The 22,553-nt window shown below is 31.9% G+C and overlaps 1 protein-coding gene across 2 annotated transcripts in view; it reads right to left on the bottom strand.

Annotated features, from left to right (window-relative positions):
- Window positions 1-22,553, bottom strand: part of EDTP (Egg-derived tyrosine phosphatase) — a 63,146-nt gene that overhangs the window by 9,072 nt on the left and 31,521 nt on the right. For both annotated transcript variants that reach the window (XM_067270737.1, XM_067270738.1), the window contains exons 9-14: window positions 18,855-18,925; window positions 17,277-17,354; window positions 17,143-17,206; window positions 8,139-8,301; window positions 1,466-1,502; window positions 1,332-1,396 (exon numbers count right to left, since the gene is read on the bottom strand). In XM_067270737.1, the coding sequence (XP_067126838.1) occupies window positions 1,332-1,396; window positions 1,466-1,502; window positions 8,139-8,301; window positions 17,143-17,206; window positions 17,277-17,354; window positions 18,855-18,925 (478 nt within the window). The remainder of the gene's footprint in view (window positions 1-1,331; window positions 1,397-1,465; window positions 1,503-8,138; window positions 8,302-17,142; window positions 17,207-17,276; window positions 17,355-18,854; window positions 18,926-22,553) is intronic.

Raw genomic sequence — 22,553 nt, 5'->3', positions numbered from 1 at the left:
CAAAAGTTGCTATAGCAACTGCCTTTTAAGTGTGAGATAAAATTACATGTTAATAGTATGTTAATTGTTTTTATTAAATGATTATCTTGTTTAAGTTTAAAAATTTTTTGACCATTGGTTTATTCTCTCTTAGTATATAATCTCTAAATCATAAATTAATTATTTCTGAATTTGATATATAAATTTGCTTAAAGTTAAATGGTCTGCAGGAGAAATCTCAATACACTGGTTTCACAAAACAAAAATTGCCAGTATGATTTAGTGAAACTTCAGAAAAGATTATCAAGAACCATCAGATATGAAAAGCAATAGAAGGTTGGTACAGAAAGTTTAAAGAGACTGAAAAGAACTGGGAAACTAACACTGCTGTTCGATCACTAAGTATGAATGATGAGACAGTTGATGATGCATGTAAAATTTTCCAATGAAGTCTCTGCAAATCCAATGAGTGAACCATTAAGTCTTAATAATAACAAAGCTACAGGCCTGGACAGCATTACCTCTCTTATGCTAAAGTATGCCTTTGAAACAGTTCCTGTGGCCTGGGTCTACATATACAATGCATGCCTCCAAACTGGGAAGTTTCCCACATTTAGGAATGAATTTAATTGCTGTTTGTTTCCATAAAGTAGTTTGGCTGTCTGAATATTTGTGTCACAACTGATGCCCATCAGCCTTCTCTCTGTTCCAGGGAAGATCCTGGATATCCTAATTATCAGCAAGATTAACTATCATCCAGACAAGAAGTTGCTGCACCTGAACCAGTTCAAATTTATCAAAGGGAGGTCCACCTACCATGCCGATACACAAGGCACCACAATACATCAAGGCATGGAGGCACATCTTATTAATATCAATATACTTCAGGAACACCTTTAATTCATTCTGTTGCACCAACTACAGGTCTTCAACTGTCCCAGAACCTATATCAGTTAACCAGGTACTATCTCAGTGAACAGACAGCTGGTATCTACAATAAAGACAAATAACATTAGGCCTATCTCTAGCAGATGCCCCAGGAGTCTAGATCAGGACCTGGCCTATGGAATATTGCTTACAATGGGCTCCTCAAGATTAACAAAAGAAGTCAACATAATAGCAACGAGATAATTCAAGGGTTTGCTGATGATACCCTCATCATGTCTAACAGAAAAAATGTAATGTTTCTCACTTAATTTCAATTCAGCATTAGGGTTTCAATTATATTTAATAATTATTTATAGAAAGGTAGCAGAAATAATTAAATGTTATATATTTCATACATTTTAGAATAATGCATTAAATATGATAACTTATGGTCATGCATTAGAAATTAAATATTTGAAACTTACATATGAAATGAAGAAAATTCTTCAGAATTAAGATATTTCAAAAAATAGAAGCAAAAGAACATTATCTGAAACATAAAAATAAATTAATGATTTATTTTGAACTGAATAGAAAAAAATTTCAAAATACAAAATACCTCTTCTCCTTTATTCAGCCTATCTGGAAGATTATGACTGTAAATATAAAAAATTTTATACATACAAATGCACTAGTATATATTTAAAAAGTAAGAGCTGTAGACAAATTGTATATCATATTTGATAATTTAAATAACTAAATATCTAAACTCATAGCTAAATCCATTCTATTCTATAGAAGTGAAATCTGTACAATGAAAAAAAACAAAAAGTACAAACTGCTAAAATGAAATTTTTCCGAAAGATTGAAGGCTGAACTTTAATGGATAAAATAAAAATTGGCGTTTCGTCAGAGACATGCAATTACTGTAATTAAATCTTGAAAGTCGGATTTTAATATGGTAAATTTGTTAAACTAAAAGAGTACGAAGCATGAGATAATGTTAAAGAAAATGATGATGATAACACTTAAGGAAAAAGTGTTGTTATCCAGAACAGCATCAGGTAAATGTCTAAGAGCCTGCTCCACTGGAAGTGCTGTTAAAGAAAGATAGCAGGAAGATTTTGGATCAAGAATTGTTTCTAGAAGAGATAAGAGGTATGTTGAGTGAAATGAAGGAAGCCATAGAACTGAAAGTAGAAACAGAATTGAAATTAGTAAAAAAAACTCTTTTGTGAAAATGAATGAAAAGATAAATATATTGATGGAGAGAATTATTAAATTAGTGTGACCGTGAATCTAGAATTGAGTAACAATATGAGGGCTGCTAGGGGTTTAATTAAAAGAGTCAATATATTCAATTTTAATAATTAATTTCTATTTTATTATTATTATTTTTCTTAATGTGGTGATGAATGAACGGATAAATTTATTAGAAACAGTGTCTAAGCAAATAAGGGAAGTGTCTGGCTTATCGAATGTTATTCTTGGTTGCGTTAAATTTACTTAAAAAGTAACAAAATAATTCTATAGTTTTGATTACATGTGTTTCTTTTGAAGCTAAAAGAGAAATACTGAAAAGTTGGAAGAGTAATTGTAACAAACTTGAGGTCTTGGATTGGAGTAGGGCAGTGTGCATAAAGGAGGCTCTCTCTGTAGAATGCAGGGAAGAGAAAAGATCAAATGAATAATTTTAGATAGGCCAGGAAAGAAGGGAAAATTGCATACTTTAAGGGTGATAAATTGGTGATAAGTGAAAACCTCCATAAGGATGGCAAAGATAAAGATAAGGGTGGTTGCGCTACCAGGAATTCATTTTTAGGAGCCAGTATGATACATTAAGAGTTCTTAGTTGGAACATGAATAAATGGAAGTGGGAATGTGAAATGGAATATTGTGAGAAAATTCCATATATTATGTTGGATGGAAACCTGGTTGGGAGAACTGGATTTAAGGTAGCCACTGGCTGATATAAAAGTCATATGCACTACTTACAAGATCAGCACCACCAGTAAATTTGAGAAAGGGCAAAAAAGAGGTGGGATGTTATTGATGATAGATAAAGAGCTGAAAGATGTAAAGATTTGTCCCTTTGAGGATTGGTTATTCAAAGTCTGTTGGAAAAAGAAAAAGTTTATTTTTGTCTATATTAGAAGTTTACGTTAAATGTTATATGTCATTTGAATAACTGATTCTTTTCAAAATGAGAAGATATACTTACTGGGTGAGTTTAAACATAGAATTGGATTATTGAACAAAATGGATTGGAAAGGCTGTTTGTTTCCCTTGTTGGACTATAGTGTCTACCAGAGCTTGGAAGATAAATGCATTAACAAGATTGAAATGAAGTTAGTGGAATTGTGTCAAACCAATGGTTTGATGATTGTAAATGGCCAAGTTAAGGAGGACACAGAAAATATACTTTCATTTCACATTTGGGCAAAACAGTAATTGATTATTTGTGTGTAAATGGTCTCACAGCTGAGAATTTGAAGTATTTTAGTAGAGATGATTGCATTGAATCTGATATAATGCTGCATTTAGATATTTCTGCTAAAAGTTTGAATAAGGGATATTGTAAACAATCAGTTCAGTTTCGTAAAGGATGGAAGAAGGAATGGAAGTTGTTTGTAAACAAATTACAAGGTATTTGCTAGGATAATCAGTTTGACAATAAGTGATTTAAATGCTCTTGCCAACAAGGTGTCAGGTATAGTGGAAAAGCTTAGACTCAGAGGAAAAAAAAAATCCAGTGTTTTTCTAGGTATAATCAACAATGGTTTGATGATGATTGTTTGGAACTAAAGATTAAGTTGAAAAACTAGCTGAGGAGATGGAGGAGACAGAGGATTGCAGATTAAAAGAATATCTGTTATTGAAGCAAAAATTTTAGAGCACTTTGTAAAAGTAAGACACAGGAATATCTGACCAGTTTTAATCAGTTGCTTTCAAATTGCAAGCCAAATGTTTTGAGAGTATATTTTGAAACTGGAAGGTAAACGACAGACAACTTATTCCAGAGGTGATTAAAACAGAATTGTTTGTGCATTTTAAAAGTTTATTGATTGGTGATAATTTAGATTCAGAATTTGATTGCCTGGAGTTGATATGTGTAAGATAGTTAGATATGGATATCTATTATGAAGAATTAGAATCTGTTCTGAAAGAGGCAAGGTCAGGTAAAGCAGCTGGCTCAGATAGCATTCTGATGGAATGTTGGCAGATGGGCAACTGTGGCAGAAACTGCTGAAATTTTGAAATCCAGAACATATCCAGATAGTTGGAAAATAGCATAAATATTCCCATTTTTAAATCAGGAGATGTATATAATAAAAGTAATTATAGAGGAAGAGCACTGTTGAACACCATCAGCAAGATGTTCTCTTTGATCCTCTGTAAAGGTTGTTATTTTGGGCAGAGAGTGAGCAAATTTTGTCAGAGATGCCTTTACAGAAACCCACTTGCTACTCTACAGTGGACCATATATTTATCTTATGGAACTTGTTAAAAGAAAGGTTGAGCAAAAAACAAAGAAAAGTATATACTTGCTTTGTGAACTATAGAGCAACAGTGAATCATCTGAAATTATGAAGGCAGCTTCCTGATCTGAGGTTAAGTTATAAAATTGCAAATTTTTTAAGATTGATGTACATGGACATGTCAACATTTATGTTTGTTAATGGATCTTCTCCAGAATCTTTTTACTGTAACAAAAGAGTTTGGCATGGGTGTCCTGAGTCCAATACTGCTTTTCTTACATGTTGACAGTTTGGTAATAAGGTTGAATGAAATTCAAAAATTTAATATGTATGTTATTTCCTACCATTAAAGTTCTGCTGTATGTCAATGATGTGGTGAGTGGTGGCTGACAGCCCAGTAGAATTACAATTGGCTATTGACAGTCTGATTAGTCTTTCAATTGATATGGACTTGCAGATTAATATTAAAAAAACAAAGATAGTGGTCTTTCAAAATGAAAACAGAAGATCATGTACATTTAAATGGTTTTTGGATAAAGAAGAAATTGAAACAGTTCAAAAATACAAGTATTTGGGTATTTGGTTTAAATACAATCTGAGATTACTAAGAGGAAAGTCAAAGGTGCCTTGGTGAAGCCAAGTAAAATATTTAATATCTAAAGGTTAACTTTGCATTCCCCACATCTCAGATTATTTGACTCAATAATTAAATCTGTTTTGTCTTATGGTGGTCAGGTATGGGTTTGGGCAATGTCAATATCTTTGAATCAGCCTGCAGAGAATTCTTAAAGAAAATATTGGAATTGAGATTTCATGCATCAAATGTCGCTGTTTTATGGGAAACCGGACAAGTACCATTGAGAATCTTTTTCATAAAAGCGATTTTAAATATTACGCAAGAATATTGGAATTACCTGAGGTGAGGCCACCTAGAATTAGCATGGAAAGAATGTGGATGAAACTGAAAAACAGTTCTTGGTGGTTGGACTTTAAAAGTTGGCTGGAGCGGCTGGGATTTGGCAAGACGGTTATGGAGAAACAGGCTGATAGATGGAAAGAGCAAATTCCAACCATGGTAATGAGATGTATAGAATTGGAATTACAGGAGATAAGGAGTGTGTTAAATAATTCTGTATTGTTAAGCTATTATAGTGTTGTAAAGCCTGATTTTGACATGGCAGGTTATCTCAGGGATAGTAGATACTATATTGTGAAGAAGAAACAGATAGCAAAGCTTAGGGTAAATTGCATCTTCTCAAGGGGAGGTCCTCCTGTGTGTCCAACCTTAATCAGTTAAGTAGGTATAGTGATTGGTGTTTTCATATGTTTTGTAACTGCGGAAATGATATGTACAGTGAGTAATAAGAACGAGTATGAATTATCACGCAACAAACTTCTGTGATTTGTTTAAATTTAACAAGCAGTTAAAATAAATAAATGGTTTGAGTTAGAGGAATCCTTTTGTTTTGTTTCCCCCTTTGATGTAATTAATTTAATTGTCAAATAAAGATTATTATTATTATAAAAATCAGAATCAAAAAGTAGATTCACTAATCCATAATATAGACAAAAAACACAAAAGGAATGAACAGAGTGAATCTCAAAAAAATATTAAACTAAAACACAAAAGGAGGAAGTCAAAATAGAGAATGTCTGCAAAAAAGAATGGGCCACTTGGCCTAAAATTCTTGAAGGATGATGATTAATACTTTGAAGTCAGAGCTGTGAGGCTGATGTTCAAAAAGTTTCCACCCTTGTTATTCAATTTTCTCCTTGGTTAATTGAACCAAATAAAGTTTGTCATTATCATGATGAAACATCACTCCTCTAGTCAGTATGACTGAATAATTTTTTCCAGATTGCAGTGTAAAGTTTTGACAAAACCTGACAGTTAGGTATGGAGAGCATTCAGCTTCCAAGACAAGTTGAAAATGGTGAAAATGTCTATATCAACCAAAATAAACAGTAATGAGTATCGGCGTTAGGGCAACTAACCCCATATTTGTAACATTATTTTTCTAAAGTTTAATTTTCATTATGTCACTACACAGTTATTCAAGCATATGTGTTTGGTTAAATTGACAAAATATCAATATGAAGCTTGTTCCACATATTCCAATCCCATGAACTAAGAAAATCTAGCAAGGAAAGTCTACAAAAATAATTAGCAACATAATGACAAGAAGAACTTCAGAATAATGTTGGCATGGAATGAAAAATCAATAATTGCACTTTGGGACAGGCTTATACGTGGTATGATCCAAAAGTTCGGGGACTGCAGTAATCTATGACAACAAAAGCATGTATTTGAAGTTACAGCATATGAAATGGATTCTACCAAACCACCTCTACGTGTTCAGGTTAATTTCACCCATGTCATGTGATTAAACTGCGAGCACTGCTGTTTTTTTCCGGAGATAGTTACCTTTCTTCTGTGACGTAATACGTCACAGACAAAAAGTACCCAAACTTTTGGATCATACCATGTAGAAAGCAACAAACCCAACTAAATTTTTCAATATTTAAATCTAAATGAACTTTCCTATAATTATTAAAATTTGATCACAATTATTTCTAAATTAAATTATGGATTTTGAAGGTGTGGATATTTTTGCATTAATGAGATTCTGGATTTCATCTTTATAAATCCAGCAAAAATTTTTAATACAATAAAAATGTTTTCAATCGTTTCAAACGATTTTCATCAGTTACAGAAAAATCAAACATAAAATGAATTTGAAATAAATATAAAAATTAATGGAAAAATGTCCTTGTGGATGAAACAGATAAATAAACAGCCTTGAAGATTTCTAATTTCTCAAGATGCTTCACCGCTTGCTTATTCGATGTTGTTCTGATGATTGCTGCCTGATCCCATTGGACGCTAACATCTTGTTGCCTTGCATATACCGCTAGAACAGTGACATCCAGGTTCTTATTGATTGTATATTTGTGTTCCTTGAGCCTTTGTTTTAAAGTGCACACATGGGAACTGGTTGTATAAACCATAGAGACGCAGATGCATTGTCAACTGCTTGGAGATCATTTTACAATAATTAATGATAATGCTAATTTCAATGTTATATCTTATATTTGTTCTTTTTCACTGTATTTTGACCTCATTTAACTTGTTTGTTTATTTATCTACATTTCGTCCGCAAGGGCATTTTTCTGTTAATTTTTATATTTATTTTGAATTCACTTTATGTTCAATTTTTCTGTAACTGATGAAGATCTTTAAAACGATTGAAAACATTGTTACTGTATTAAACATTTTTGCTGGATTTATGAAGGTGTAGTTCCTTTTTTACATGTTTCATTTCCAGTACATAGTTTATTATCTGGATTTCATCATTTTTCATCACAAAATTTAACTTTTAAGTTCAACTTTATATTACATAATAATACATTAATATGTATATATGATTATTGAATAATATCAAACTTAATATAGACTATATAAGTCCTTTGAATTCATGGAAATGAAGGAATTAAGTGTACTATGTATACACATTAACAATACCATTAATGATAGCAGCATACTGAAGAAAAACTGCCACACATTTAATAAAGCTGACAATGTATCATAACAGAAAACTGACTATTGTGAATAAAGACCATTTAATCTATTCTTAACTCAGTTATACTCACCTTATGAATTACTTCATTGATTCTGAAACATTTCTTTACAAATTTTAATAATTCTTTTTAACAAAATTAAAAATAAATTTTCTTCTTAAGCTAAACATCTATAAGTAACAGAAATTTTAAAAAATTTCTGTTAAAAACATGAATGATCTTAAATATACTCACCCAAATAAAAACCAATCATAAGCTATAGTCAAAAATGTTATCTCGTGACATGTTAAACTTGGATGAACCTTTCCATCAGCCCATAGAGACAATCTCAGAAGAGAAATAAACAGAGGTGTGCGATCCCATCCAGATATACAGTGAATCAAAAGTCCGGATGTACCTGAAAATATATATTTTTATAGCAGGCTTCAGTTAAGTTAATTTTACTTATTATTATATAAAATATCAATTATACTTTAATGTGTTCTTTGATATTAAGAAAAAAACTGTAAATGGCAAATTATAAATTTCTAAAGTTTACAATCAAGATTTTTTTAAAATTAATCTGTTACATTACAATTTGGTTTTGTAAAGAAAATAACTATCCCCAGAACATAAAACAATCTTATGACCATATTAACTAAGAAGCTATATCGATACTTTCACAGTTTATATATATATTCATTTGAAACAAAAACCTTTGAGAAATAACTTTGGTTTTTAATTGACAAATAAGGTCTACTGCAACATTATAGAAAATGTAGAAATAGAAACATGTGATCACTGTTTAATACAAGTGTTCAGTCTGCATGTGCAAATCTCAGTTTATTGTGTTATGTCACTGCAAAATTCACTCAAGTTTAAACAAACTTGTCAACTTCATTCCACATGAAATAGTGTCTAGTAATTGAATTTTTAGCATAAAAATGCTGCTTAGCTATTTTTCAATTCAGCAAAGTCTTCTGAAACCTTACAAATACTTAGAGAGACCTAATTACACAATAATGAAAGAAAATGTATTTTCTTGCACTGTAACATATGACTGCAATGCACTAATGTAGATTATATGTAAATATAATTAGAAGATACTGAACCTAAAGATATCTAGAAAAACTTGTATTGACAAAATTATCAAGTTTTACTAAAATTCAAATTAGTATATAGTAAATTGCTTCAAAAATTTCTTGAAAATAAAAAATGGTTTAAATTCCCTTTCTAGTAAGAATTTAAGAAACTAAATAATTCATTTTACATGCTGTGATAACATTGAATTTAATTATCTAGTTGTTAGGCACATCATGTGACTATTCTAGTGTTGAGTGCTCGGAAAACAATAGTCCTGTTTTCATAAATCAAATTTGTAAAAATCATAGTTTTATTGGTGATTTTGTGATGTTAGGTAAGTAATACATGCTGTTTTTGAAGTCTCTCTAAAAAAACTACTCAAAATATTTCATACCAAAAACAAAAGTATTAATTATGAGAAATTTTCATTAAAAAAACATCAACTTTAGAAATGTTTTGTACAAACTGTAATCAAGTCTGTAGCTATCTAAGCTCTTAATCACTTTCTTGTGTCTTTGAACTGTCTCAACCAATAAATGTTTTGTCACCACCCCAGGCCATAAATATTTCGGAAAAAACCATTCCCTACCATTGTAAAGCAATTAGCAGTAAGTGGGTAGTAAGTGGATCATAAAATAAAAGCTCCAATTCACTATCTTTTAAGTTGTTGACTTTGTTTAAGCCAATAAGTGTTTTTTCACCAACCCCAGGCCATATATATTTCAGTAAACACATCCCCTAACATTCTACAACAATTAGAGGTAAAAAGGCAAATTATTAACTGATAACATCAATAGTAAACTTTTTCTAAACTGTAGTTGGTTAATTTCTGTCTTTGTTATTAGATCAACGAATCAGTCACTTATGAAAACAGAGCATCTAAAATTGGCTGCTAAATGCCACACCACCTCATGTTGCCATCTTCAAACTATGTAAACAATTGCTGTAAAATCACTTTTTATAATTGCTTTTTGACTTCTAATTTGCTAATGAAAAGTTGTTTGACAGAATTTAGATAAGTGAATATGTTTTCAAAACCGCTTAGGAATAAATATTCCTGAAAAACTCCTCTTTCAATAGTAAGTCTATAAAAAACCTTCTTGCTGTTAATTGGCTTTCACATTCTTGTTTATATGCCTTCTATGCTCTAATTGGTCATTTCTATCACGACTGAATCAATATCAACCAATGAGCTGAATTTCAGGCTTCTCAGTGACATGAAGTATAGATGTACGCCAGCTCTACAGTTTTGCCATTAGGCCGTCGATCACTATAGTTCTCCAGTTTTCTGTCCTCTCAATAAAAAAAAAATTATGTAGATTTGAAATTTTTTGAGTGCAATTTTTAGACACTTAAAAGAAGGTACAGTAGACCCCCCTATAACACAGTAGATATGTTCCATGTTATATGAATTCAGTGTTGTACGAGTCACTTAAATACATGAGCCAATCACAGCCCGGCACTTGTGCAGTTTAGGAGCTACGGCTGTTTAAAACTCTGTTAATTTTATGGAAAAAACCTTTCAGACTAATTTGACTCAACACTTTCAAATCACATATAATTTTTTTGGGAATAATCCATATAAACTATGCTATAAACAAAAAATTGTAGTATAACTTACCGAGTGTGCACCGTTCGATGACGCCATTGCTTAAGCTTGTTTTCGTCGCAGAGTAGCTCATCGAACGGCAGGCGCGTTTCCTGATAAGTTATTTTTCTGCGAAAAATTTGTTGAACTTTTGAGACATCATTAATAAAAATATAATTTTTATGGCCATTGAATAATAAATGGTTTTTAGTAGGTCCGCTGCTCATTTAAACTCTATGGTTTGTGCAATGTCCACTATTGGTCTAGATTCGACCAATATTGTCGCAACACGAGTCGGCAATGACATTTTACCGTGTTATACGAGTCTCTTTTAGCGTGTTATACAAACACAATCGCAATTTTCTTGCCATGTTATACAAATCCATGCTATACGAACCTGTGTTATAGGGGATCTACCGTACTGAAGACATTATTTTTCTACATTACAAAGTCGAAAAACTATGCGAATTTAACCTATTGAATGGTCAAAGTTTTCTCCATTGCCTGTGACACCATGTTGAATTTTCATTGATGTTAAGCCTAAGAAAAATTACACATTTTGAAAACAATAATTGTGGCTATTGTAGCGTCGGAAATTTTTTTTTCACAAGCAAAATAGATATATTAATAAATGTATTAACCAAAAAAATTATATTTTAAAAGTTAGTTTTAATGTAAAAATTATAACGAGCAGAACATTTTTGAAACTGAATATTGCTAATGTTGAAACAAGATATTTTGGGTCAACCGGTCAAGGTCATGACTCCAAGATATGTTGCGAATAACACAAGACAGGTTAAAAATTCACAGCTCACTATTGTGAGTCATGTGCCTAATCGTCAGTTATAGAATTATAAATCTTTTCGTTTTTATCGTTTTTTGGTACTGTATTGTGATAACTTTTGTAATTTAATTGAATTTCTAAATTGCATATTTTGGAGATCAGAAACTGAAAAGAAATAAAGCAGGAACACAATTTTAAACAGATTGTTCCAAATGGCAAACTATTAATTCCTATTTATTAAAAATTGGTGTTGAATTGTATATTCTACATCTCATGCCACAGATATATGTAAAATTAGCTTCTACTCCTTGTCTCTTCAATATCAAAACTAAATTTATTAAGATAAATAAAATATTTTAAGATACTATGTATATCAAACATGCAATAAATTGATAAAGGAAAACTGATTAAAAACAAATTCTCTTCTCAAACTTAAAAATCTGAATACTCCATTTACATAAAAATTTTTAGAAACAGATAATCAAGTATTGTCTGTTTTTAAAGTTTAGAAAAATTTATATCACAAATAAAGCAATATTTAAATTTGATTTTGATGTTTGAGAAAGTGAACATCTAAAAAAAAAAAAAAAAAAAAAAAAAAAAAACAATTACTTTATTTTTCTAGTAAATACACTAAGTGTTGTTCATGGTTTTGTAACCACCGAATGGGAGCTTCAATCATGTGAATTTGTTTACAGACAGAATAAAGTAAAGATAAACACAATATAGGCAGTCATCCGAAACTGAGATAAAACAGAAGTTACACAAAATTTCATTTTACACAATACTTGCTATTTATTACATATAGCATATTTCAATATACAGTGGAACCTCGGTATACGTCTGCTTTAGAATACATCCAATTCAGAATAAGTCCTGTTTGGACAAAACAAATTTTGCTCGGTATACGACTCAATTCAATTATAGACACTACTATGTACGATGTACTAGACCAGACTAGACATTCGCGGTGCCACGGTTTATAGCTTGGTTAAATTTCTTCTGATTTTAATTTGTAAGTAAAACTTTTTAATCATGAATTGCAAAAAGGCAAATGAAAAGAAACAGAAAACTAAAAAAAATGACTAGAATCACAATGGAACTGAAAAAAAGAGATTGTTGAGAAATATGAAGGTGGCATAGGTGTTCGAGATTTAACTGTCGCATACCGTATTCCAAAAACAATAATATCAACAGTTGTGAAAAATAAAGACATTATTAAATCTGCTAATGTTGCAAAAGGGGGTTAATCAATTTCTAAACAGATTATTAGTATTAAGGAAAGTTTGATTTGATTTGATTTAAATAATATAATACAATATACTGTAATAACTTTAAAAATCTATAATAAAATTTATTTTCTTATTATTGTGCTCAGTGTTTAAATTATTTTACAACCCCATTAATATATCTGTAGGGAACCCGTTCTGAAACAGCGGATTCCACCCCGTCGGTTCGTCTCACAAAATCAAAAAACAGTCAGAAAATACACACAAAATAACTTTAATCTACACTCAGGGACCACCACTTCGTCCTTCCTCTCTCTCTTGTGTCCCGAACTCCTCTCACCGTCCCTCTTCCCGCCTTTTTTCTCCCTTCCCTTTTATGGTTCTTTGTCTACATTTATTATCCCCTTTTACAACCCTTTATTACCGCGTGTAGGTGGATTGCACCCTTTCCGACCAAACCGCAAGTGAGGGAGGACGAGAAGGTCCGAGATCACTACAATATCATATCAAGAGGGAGTTTTTTACATGAGAATGGATTAATCATTTTTACATTACTTCTTATGGGAAAGGTTGGTTTGCTATATGTCCTATTCAGCATAAGTCCAAACATCAGGAACAGATTAAGGTCATATACAGAGGTTCCACTGTATTTTTGAAAATATTTTTAGTATAGTACAGTCTTACTTTACATGGAAAGTGTGTCAAAGCTTAAAGCAGTCATGGCAATAAAAAAAAGTGAGAAAAGAGAGTTCACACTGAAAAAAAGCTAAAAAAGCTAATAGTGTTAAAATGAACGAAAACAGGCGTTATTAAAAAAAACACACAAACGAACACATATTTGTATCAATAACATTGCATATGATATTAGATTGATTATTAAGTGGACTGATAAGATTAAATATAAAAATAGTTAGGCTGAGTTTATACTGCAGAAAAGTGAGCAGTAAGACTGCATTAAGCCAGAACAGGCCCGCATTAAGTTTTCATGTGCCCCGTACAGAATTCCCACCGTTACACAGCAAAGCAAATGGAATAGTAACATAACTACCAGAATGTGTTTCCATATAACATGCCAAATTTCAAATGCCATTTATTTCAAGGTACATTTTTTGATTTCTTCATAAAAAAATGTAATTAAAGAAGAAAAAAAAACAACTTCTGGCAGAATCAGTGGGTTGCATGTTCATTATATAGCAGGGGTGGGCAAGCAAAAGTTCAGTGGGAGCCGAAATGTAGGCTTTGCAAAATGCATGGGAGCTGCAGTTCTGTACTTTTTTATTCTGTACTGCAGTTCTGTACCTGGATTTTATTATATAATATAGAACAAGTATTGAATTTTTTTAATAAACATATTTTCACAAAATTGTGGAAATAAAACTGTAAAAATAATAATAAAAAGCAGAAATTAACTCTTTCAGCAAGAGCCACATAAAATTCAAAAAGAGCCGCATGTGGCTCTCTGAGTCTCATTTGCCCACATCTGTTATATAGCAATACCACTAGTAATTGTGACCCAATCATTTATTTCGTAATTTTATCAATATTTTTTAAATGATCAAAAATAAAATTACAGCATTCATTACTGGTAATACTAGTCTCCAAACCTATTCCCCTGAATACAATAAAACAATTTGTTAGTCATTCGACCCACAACTGACAGAGAAGAGAGTTTATGAAAACAATGCACAATGAGCACAATGCTGATATTCTGCATGAGAGAAATTCTACGGCACTCTCAACTTACGCCACCGATCCGGACATCGAAGCGGCCCTCAACCAAGCCAGGCTTATCATCGCATCGCCTCACCCTGAACATCTGAGGTGGTTGGAGGCTATCTCCATTTACAAACACAGTTGCACTGCCACCTGCATTAATTATAAAGAGGAACTCAATTTGTCCACCGCCTGGCAGACCCTCATCGACACGGACCTTTAATCGCCATCTACTGGCACCGTATGCGCATGTCTGACCAGCTGCATCGTGAAGCATTCGATTTCGGTTTAAAAATAACTCGTTCTTTTATTCGATCTGTGTTCCTCGTTTTTACCATCTGAAGAAGAACTACAAAGTTCGAAAACGTTAACGGAAATTTTTTCGTTTTGCGTCTAACACCGGTAAAAGGTTCCAGAAAGTGTTGTTTATGAAAACAATGTAATTAAACATTTAGCAGTTTGTTGTCCTTCACAGTGAGGAACCAGCAGAGTCTATTACTTTCACGGGAAAAAATATACAAAGCTTTCTACTACCCTCAAGTTGAAAAATATTACAATCCCATGAAATTTAACAAATCTGACGTTAATAAGTAAATGATGAAATTATTTACAGAGAGTTGATATTTTATAAGTTTAGTTTTTTGCTCTTATAGATCAAATTACAGAAATTATAAATAAAAATCTCATTTTTTAAAAATTAATATCATAAAATTTCGCTTACAAAAGATTGAGATGGAATGCATGCTTTTCATTTTTATAATCGCTTTGTTTTATTAGACACAGATATTATTCCTATATAGATTTATTAATTATAATAAACATACATTATGTATAAAATTACATTAAAGTAACACTGTAATTAACGTCTGAAATGAAAAAGTAATTGAATCAAGTCTCGCCTTCATATTAATTAACGCGTTGTTATGGGGGGCCTAGTAGAAGCTGTAATTTTCTGGGGAGGGGCACCAAGTTAACTGCGTGGGGGCCGGGCTGTAATTTTCTGGAGAGGAGCACCAGGTTAACTGGGGGGTGTGCCCACCCACGCCCTTTCCTGGCTACACCCATGTTAACGTGCCACAGTAATTAATTGATTACGTCGCATCAAATTAAATAATTTATAAAAATTGAAATAATAAATACGTTTATAAAATAATTGGCTGTATCTGTTCACAATGATAATGTAAAACATACTGTACTTATAGTTTAGCATTTCCGATATGTAATTTATTTTTGAATTTTAAAATATAAGAAAAACAATTTTTTAAATAAAGTTTTACGCATTTATATCTGCAACTTTAGATAATGCAAAGATATAAGAATCCATCAAAAAAGTTAATTAATAATAATTAAAATCGAGAAAAAATATAAGTTTCTTTCGAGGTAAGGAAACTTGTAAAAAGTCAGGTACGCGATCACATGATGCTCTTCTCCCCACTTTGCGTAACCAAATGGTCAAGGTTGAAATAAAACCCCAGCAAAAGTAAAAGCAAACATCTGCGTGTGTATAGGACAATAACCTTGAACGGGAGCGAAGATGAGACATGACACCATGTAATTTATGCTAATTACTTTCTAATATTAAAATCTTCAATAAATTATAATTAAATTAATTTTTTGACTGAGTTTGACTAGAAGCATATCTAAAAGCTAGATTAAAGTGAAAATAGCGGTTTTTCGACACTAAATATTTACAAATTGATTTATTAATTTGGTGCCGGATTGACCGCAGCTGTTCGAATGCGCGCGCACGTGCATGAAGAGTTTCATAGCTTGTCGAAATGGAAAATGAAGGACACTGTTAGAATGCAGAAAACCATAGCGCATGCCAAATATATAAGCACCCACTTAAAACCAAACTTTTGTCTTTGTCTAAAGATTGTCTCTACAGAAGTTATTAATATTTAGGATATTAGTTTAAAATCTTGTATTTCCTGGCACGAGATTCGCTCGATCTTTAATTTTACAGAGTGCTAGAAAGATACAAGCTTTGAAACGAGTGTCCTACAACGTTTTATTTAATAATAACAGTAGAAATCAAATTTATTATCGCTCAACAATTATTTTTTCGGTTTTTCTACGGTAGTCAAAAACGAGTAAATGTCATCGTTTAAGCTAAAGAATAGCAGGCGGTTGGGAAGAAGTTTGCTTAGCAACTTACTTCAGAAAGTATTGGGTTCTATACGATTTTCCGTTGCTAAAACATGAGTTTCTACTGTTAGTATTAAATAAAATCTATTCTTTCTTTTGTCCACTGCGCTTAAATAAATACAAATGCTAAAAATAATGCTGTATAAAAATCACTCTTAACGTCGAACTAGAAGTGTACTTGACTTAATGCAGCGTGATTATATCGAAGCGCCGCGGAGATCGGTATTTCACAAGGATACAAGCAAGGAGAACCCATGTGCAAATTCCTACAGCAAGTGCAGAGTATCAAGCTTTGAAAAGCTCCTCGTTTTGTTAGTCTATATAAATGTAGTACACTACATGTGTATACGACAGTGCCTTAACATGTCGCGCACAATCCATAAGGCATATGGGGAAGTGCTGGTTGCTATTTCGCTCCTGAGCGCATTTACGAAAAAAAAATTTCACATGGGAAGTGAAAAAAGCTAAACAAGTGCATTTTTCTCAGAAAAAGCTAAAAAAGAGAGTCACTTTAAGCCTTGTGTGTAAGCAGGTACTGTATAAATGAAAAAACTTTTTAAAAATTACGTTGCTTCAGAAGCAAAAACTTTAGACTAAAAAACAATAAGACTAACAAAAAGTGAATTACAACTTAATATTTTAAAATATTTGTTGGTAATGTATTTTTATTTTAACAATCATAAAAATTATGCCATTTTGAAAAATGGTACTTACCTTCAAAAATATATTTAAGGAGTAATTTCAAATAATTCTTTGTCAATATAACCAAATCCCATTCCTGAAAACATAAATTTAAAAAATTATGCAAAAACTAATTACAATTTGCATATAAAAATGTAAGCACTTACTCTGTAGTCATTCCAGGGAATTTCTAAGTGAGAACCAATATCATCATTAGGCACAATGAGTTGGGCATTAACAAAATCCTAAATTAAAAATAAATTTCAATCTTTTGAATCTGTAAGCCATCTGAAAATTAATATAATCAATTGACAATATCAGTTATCTATACAATGGGTTGTTGATGATGACGACAATAAGCAGTGCAGAGCCCAAACAGCTAGAAGTTGAAAGTTGAAATTTGGTACACAGAATACGTCATGAGAACATACACTAAGAAGGGATTTTTCGAAATTCCCCACAGGGGAGAGGGGAAAGGATTAAGGCTTATTCTGAACAACACAGCTTCTACTGTACTATTTTAGATGTAATTTTTTGCATTTTTGACTGCATTTTAGTAGGGTATGCCATTAGAATTCACACTAAGAATGAATTTTTGGAAATTCCATCTCCCGAGAAAAGAGGAAAAAAGTTGGTTTTAGTCAGTATAAAGTGTAAATAATAAAGAAGGAGAGTAAATAGTGGCACATATATATAGTATACATTTTGGCAATGAATAAATATTTTAATCATTTCCACTTTTCGGGTAACCCGAAAACAATAAATCCAAAATAAATGAATTCAAACGAAAGTTTGAAATTAGATATCCTATATTATTCTAATGAATAAATATTTGAATTTGTTCCAAATTTGAAAATTTGAAAAATTGATTTATATACAAATGAAAATTCTGTTTTCAATTAATGTACAAAATGTACTTACAAGGAAAACTTTATTTTTAAAAACCAATTAAATGTGTTGATTACAGCTCTTTTTTCTACAGCTGTTCCTGTAATTTCCCCATAATTCCAAAATTGTACACAATATTTTAAAAAACTTATGATTAAACAGACCAAAAAAAAAAAACAACCATTTGAAATAATTCTTTTCACCAAACTATATTGAAATCTAAGTTTTAAATTATCAATAGTGAGATTGCAGCCAACATTTTCAATGAAAAAACGTATGTTGGATGTTCAGCACCACCTTCCTGTAAGCCTAGAAGTTTGACAAATGGCATTTGGAACGTCAAGCATGATTCCACTGACGTTCCAAACGCCATTGTCAAACTTCTAGGCTTACAGGAAGATGGTGCTGAACATCCGACGAATATGTTTTTGCATTAAAAATGTCGACACAACCTCGCTAATACCAGATCATATTCTGAAATGATACATAAGCATAAAGCAAATGTGTGTTTAATCATTAGCCCTTTCAAATAAAGTATAAATGCATTAACTTAAGTATTTGTAAGAAATGAATAAATATCATTTATGTCATTGTACAGTATTTAAAGCTATCACTAAAAGTATTTTTGAAGAGGTTCTAAGTGTACATAAGTATTTAAAATACTATTTAAAAAATTTCCATTTGGATGCTAGATCCAAATGGAAATTTTTATTCAATTCTGATCATCAAAAATTCTTAAAAATTTTTCAATAGTTACAAGAATTTAATGTAATCTTTTTACATTAAATACTTCACATAAGTGCTAGAGTATCCAGAAACTTTTGTTCATAAATTACATGTAAAATTTTCTAACTTACTTGTGTCCAATCAAATACCAGTTTCTCTCCAGAATAATTATTGTCTCTGAATTTGACAAAAAATTCACAACCTGAAAAAACAAGATGTATAATTTTAGAAAAATAAATTTTACATTAAAAAAGCTAACACATCATGTATTATTCTGAATGTAAATACAACAAACATTTAATTAAAAATGCCTGAAAATAAATAAATCCATGTTTGAAAAGTAAAAAATTGGTATTTCAAAAGAAATTACTAATTCAAATTACTTAAGAGAACATATCAATTACTATTGTTTTTATTTCTTCATATATGTGGTATTTAGAAAGAATTATATCTTATTCTATCCTATTAATACTTACCTTCTTCATTGTTAATCTCAGTTTACCATTTTATCATAAGAAATTGTCTTCCTGCTTTTTTGTAATTATAGAATGATTATAAAGTCTCAATCCAATTTTGTGTAAATAGAAACAAAATCATTTGTTTGCAAGTCATGTAAAGCATGCTGACCCAAGTAAACAATCACTGTTGTTTGCACATGTTTGAGTGGATTTACACCATCAAATCCTGCTGTTCCGTAACGTTTCAGTAATCATGACATATTGCTTGGCAGGTGGCATAGTTCGCTTTCACATTGCAGTTTCTACAGGATGAACTGTTTTGGATGGTATGATGGGTTTCCCAGACATTTGTGTATTGTGTACATTACCTGTTTGCCCAAATTTGATAATCAACAGTCTGACATGGGTCCTGATAGAAACAAACTTCCTGAATTTAAAGTTTGTCTGTACTTATGTGTACATTAATCCACTAAAACATGCAAAACAACAGCAATTCTATCTTCTTAGAACATCATATTTCACACAACTTGCACACAAATAATTTTGTTACCATTTTCACAAAAGTAGATCAAGAGTTTATAATTCCATTATAAAATTATAATGATTACCAGTTAGAATAATCAACTACTATTGAATAAGTCTTATTGACTTGTTTAAGATAATTTTTGTACTAGAAAAATAAAAATTCGCACGACTTTCAGAAAAAATGAAATTAATAAGTTATGGTAAATAGACTACATTTACTTCTGCATCCCTTTTTTCTTGAAGGGACAAATCCTTATAATTCTACTATTCATTGCAGTGGCGTAGCATGGGTGTCAGCTGCCCGGGGCAGAGGAAAATTCGCCATCCCCTTATTTAGGTATCTCAATTTAAAAGACTAAAATATACAGTACACTGGTGCCTCATATAACATACACCTTGAATAACGGATGCTGCGAACAACGGACTTTCTGTTTGGCCGTTACGTGACTCGAGCAACAGACTGGCTGCGAACAACGGACATTCCGGCATTCCGCCATTCCTAAATGCCTACAAACAGCAGCATTACTACGGCAGTGCACTGCTGTTTGTAGGCATTTAGGAACGACGGTGAAAGAAAGAAAGATGGCGGCACCTGCACTTTCGATAGTATTGTAATGGAGGAATCTATAATTCTAAAATATGAGCTTTAAAAGGCAAGAGAGTCCCAATTGTAAAATTTAACCATAAAATGTATTATTTGTTGAAAGAGCATTCAAAATAGCCTCGAAAAAATGTCATAAAGACACATCACCGCGTGCACTAACTCGTGCTTTCACAATTTCTAAATTCTCATTCATAAAACCACATAATGGATCCAGAAACAAAACTATCTGAGCCATGGAGGACGCCATGTTGCTTTCCACCGTAAACTACTACTACAAGCGGCTGTTTTTGCCGTTCGACGGCGTGCACTCCCACTGGAATTTAGGAATGCGTTCCGCAGGAATTTTTAAACGAATGTCGCTCATGCAGAGTTACGTGGAGGAATAAAAGAATGTACCCCATGTTCATTTTTTATGATACAGTATGGTTATTTTATGCTGCGAAACAAATCAGATGTTTTAACATGTATTTCTATGGGAAAATGCGTTTCGTATAACGGATGTTTCACTTAACGAACGTGCACCTGAAATGGATTAAGTACGTTGTATGAGGCACCACTGTAATTCTGAAGAACTTTTCGGCAAAAACAATCATCATTATTGTGTATTGTACAGGTGTATTATTATTATTATTATTATTATTATTATTATTATTGTGTTAAGTGAGATATACTCGGTTAACACCGGTGGCTGTGTACTATGCCAGACCAAAATCAAGGCATAGTAACCAAAACAGAAATTAAAGAAGTGTATCAGTGTGTGTGTCTGTATTCAGGAATTTTCTCACAATATGACATGTATTCAATATAGTGGCCTTCTGTAGTGTGATGTATGTGTTTCTATTCAATTGTAATGTGCCCAGGCTTTTGTGTAGTGTGTGTGGTATGACACCTGTAGAGGAGAGAACAACAGGTACAATAAGCACCCCATCCATCCTCCACAGATGCCTTATTTCCTGGGCGAGTTCTGTGTACTTGCTAATTTTTTCAGTGCATGCGTTTTGTATATTGTGAGTGTTTGGAATGGATATGTCTATAATGTATGTGATTTTATTGTGTTTGTCAATGAGTGTGATGTCTGGTCTGTTGTGGTAAATTGTTTTATCTGTGATTATGGCTCTGTCGTAGTACATTTTGTGCCTGTTGTTTTCCAATACTGTCTGTGGAATGTATTTGTAGTATGGTTCGTGGATGTCTACTAATTTGTGTTTCTTTGCAAGCTCTTGGTGCTACTTGTTTGCATGGTGTACATATTTGCTACTTGATTATGTCTGTGTAAATAATCTGCCTGTGCCAAGAGCTTGCAACCAGAGGTGATGTGTTGTATAGTTTCTGGCATGATGCTTATTATTATTATTAGCTGTAAAATTTTGCCACCCCCTAAAAGTGCCACCTGGGGCAGGCCGCCCCTGCCGCCCCCACTACGCTATGCCACTGATTCATTGTAATGTGATAAAGTTAAAAAAAACATAATTGTAATGAATTTTCAAGTAGATCAATAACCAAATTTTTTAAATATTTACAGTTATAATATAATCCTCATGATTTATTGACTTATAATGAATTAACTGAAATAATTTATGCTTTTGCTGAAGGAAAAATACAAACTTTTATCTGAATTTGTGTGTAATAAAACTTTGTGAGCTGAATTTCTAAAACAAGAAAACCTTTCAACAACAACATCGGTGGGAATTCTGAAGAAAAAAAGGAAATTAAGAAACTTTTTCTTGGGTTCTCATTGCGATTGTCTTGAAAATTCCAGAGAAAGTTGCCGTACAATGATGTCGAAGATGCTCTGGTATGTTGGCTAAATCAAAAAGGTTCATCGAATCTTCCTGTTTCAGGGTCAATACTAAAACAAAAAGCAATGGAAATCACTGAGGTACTTGGAGTAGAAACCAACTTTAGTGCCAATGATGGATGGTCAGAGAGATACATTGCATGTACTGTATACAGCACTACTGTATTTTCCTAATTGTAGTTTTGTGGTTTTTTTTCAACTTTGTTTTAGTCGTCATATCGGATAACTCAACACATTTCCAGTTCCCCTTGGGGTGTCGACTTATGCTGACTCGACTGTATTTTTATAATTGCCAAATTATTAAAACTAAAAATAAAATGTTTTATTAAGTTAGTTTATTCTGTTATTTATCCACAACCATAAATCTACATGGTTTTGATAAAAAGAAAAAGCTATTATTTATCATTCATTAACAAATGCCATATAATCAATGTACAAAAATATA

This window comes from Centruroides vittatus, unplaced genomic scaffold (assembly GCF_030686945.1).
Source record: "Centruroides vittatus isolate TY-2023 unplaced genomic scaffold, ASM3068694v2 contig_377, whole genome shotgun sequence".
Classification (NCBI taxonomy): Eukaryota; Metazoa; Arthropoda; class Arachnida; order Scorpiones; family Buthidae; genus Centruroides; species Centruroides vittatus.
Note: the sequence above shows the minus strand (reverse complement) of the source record. Positions and strands in the feature narration are given on the sequence as shown.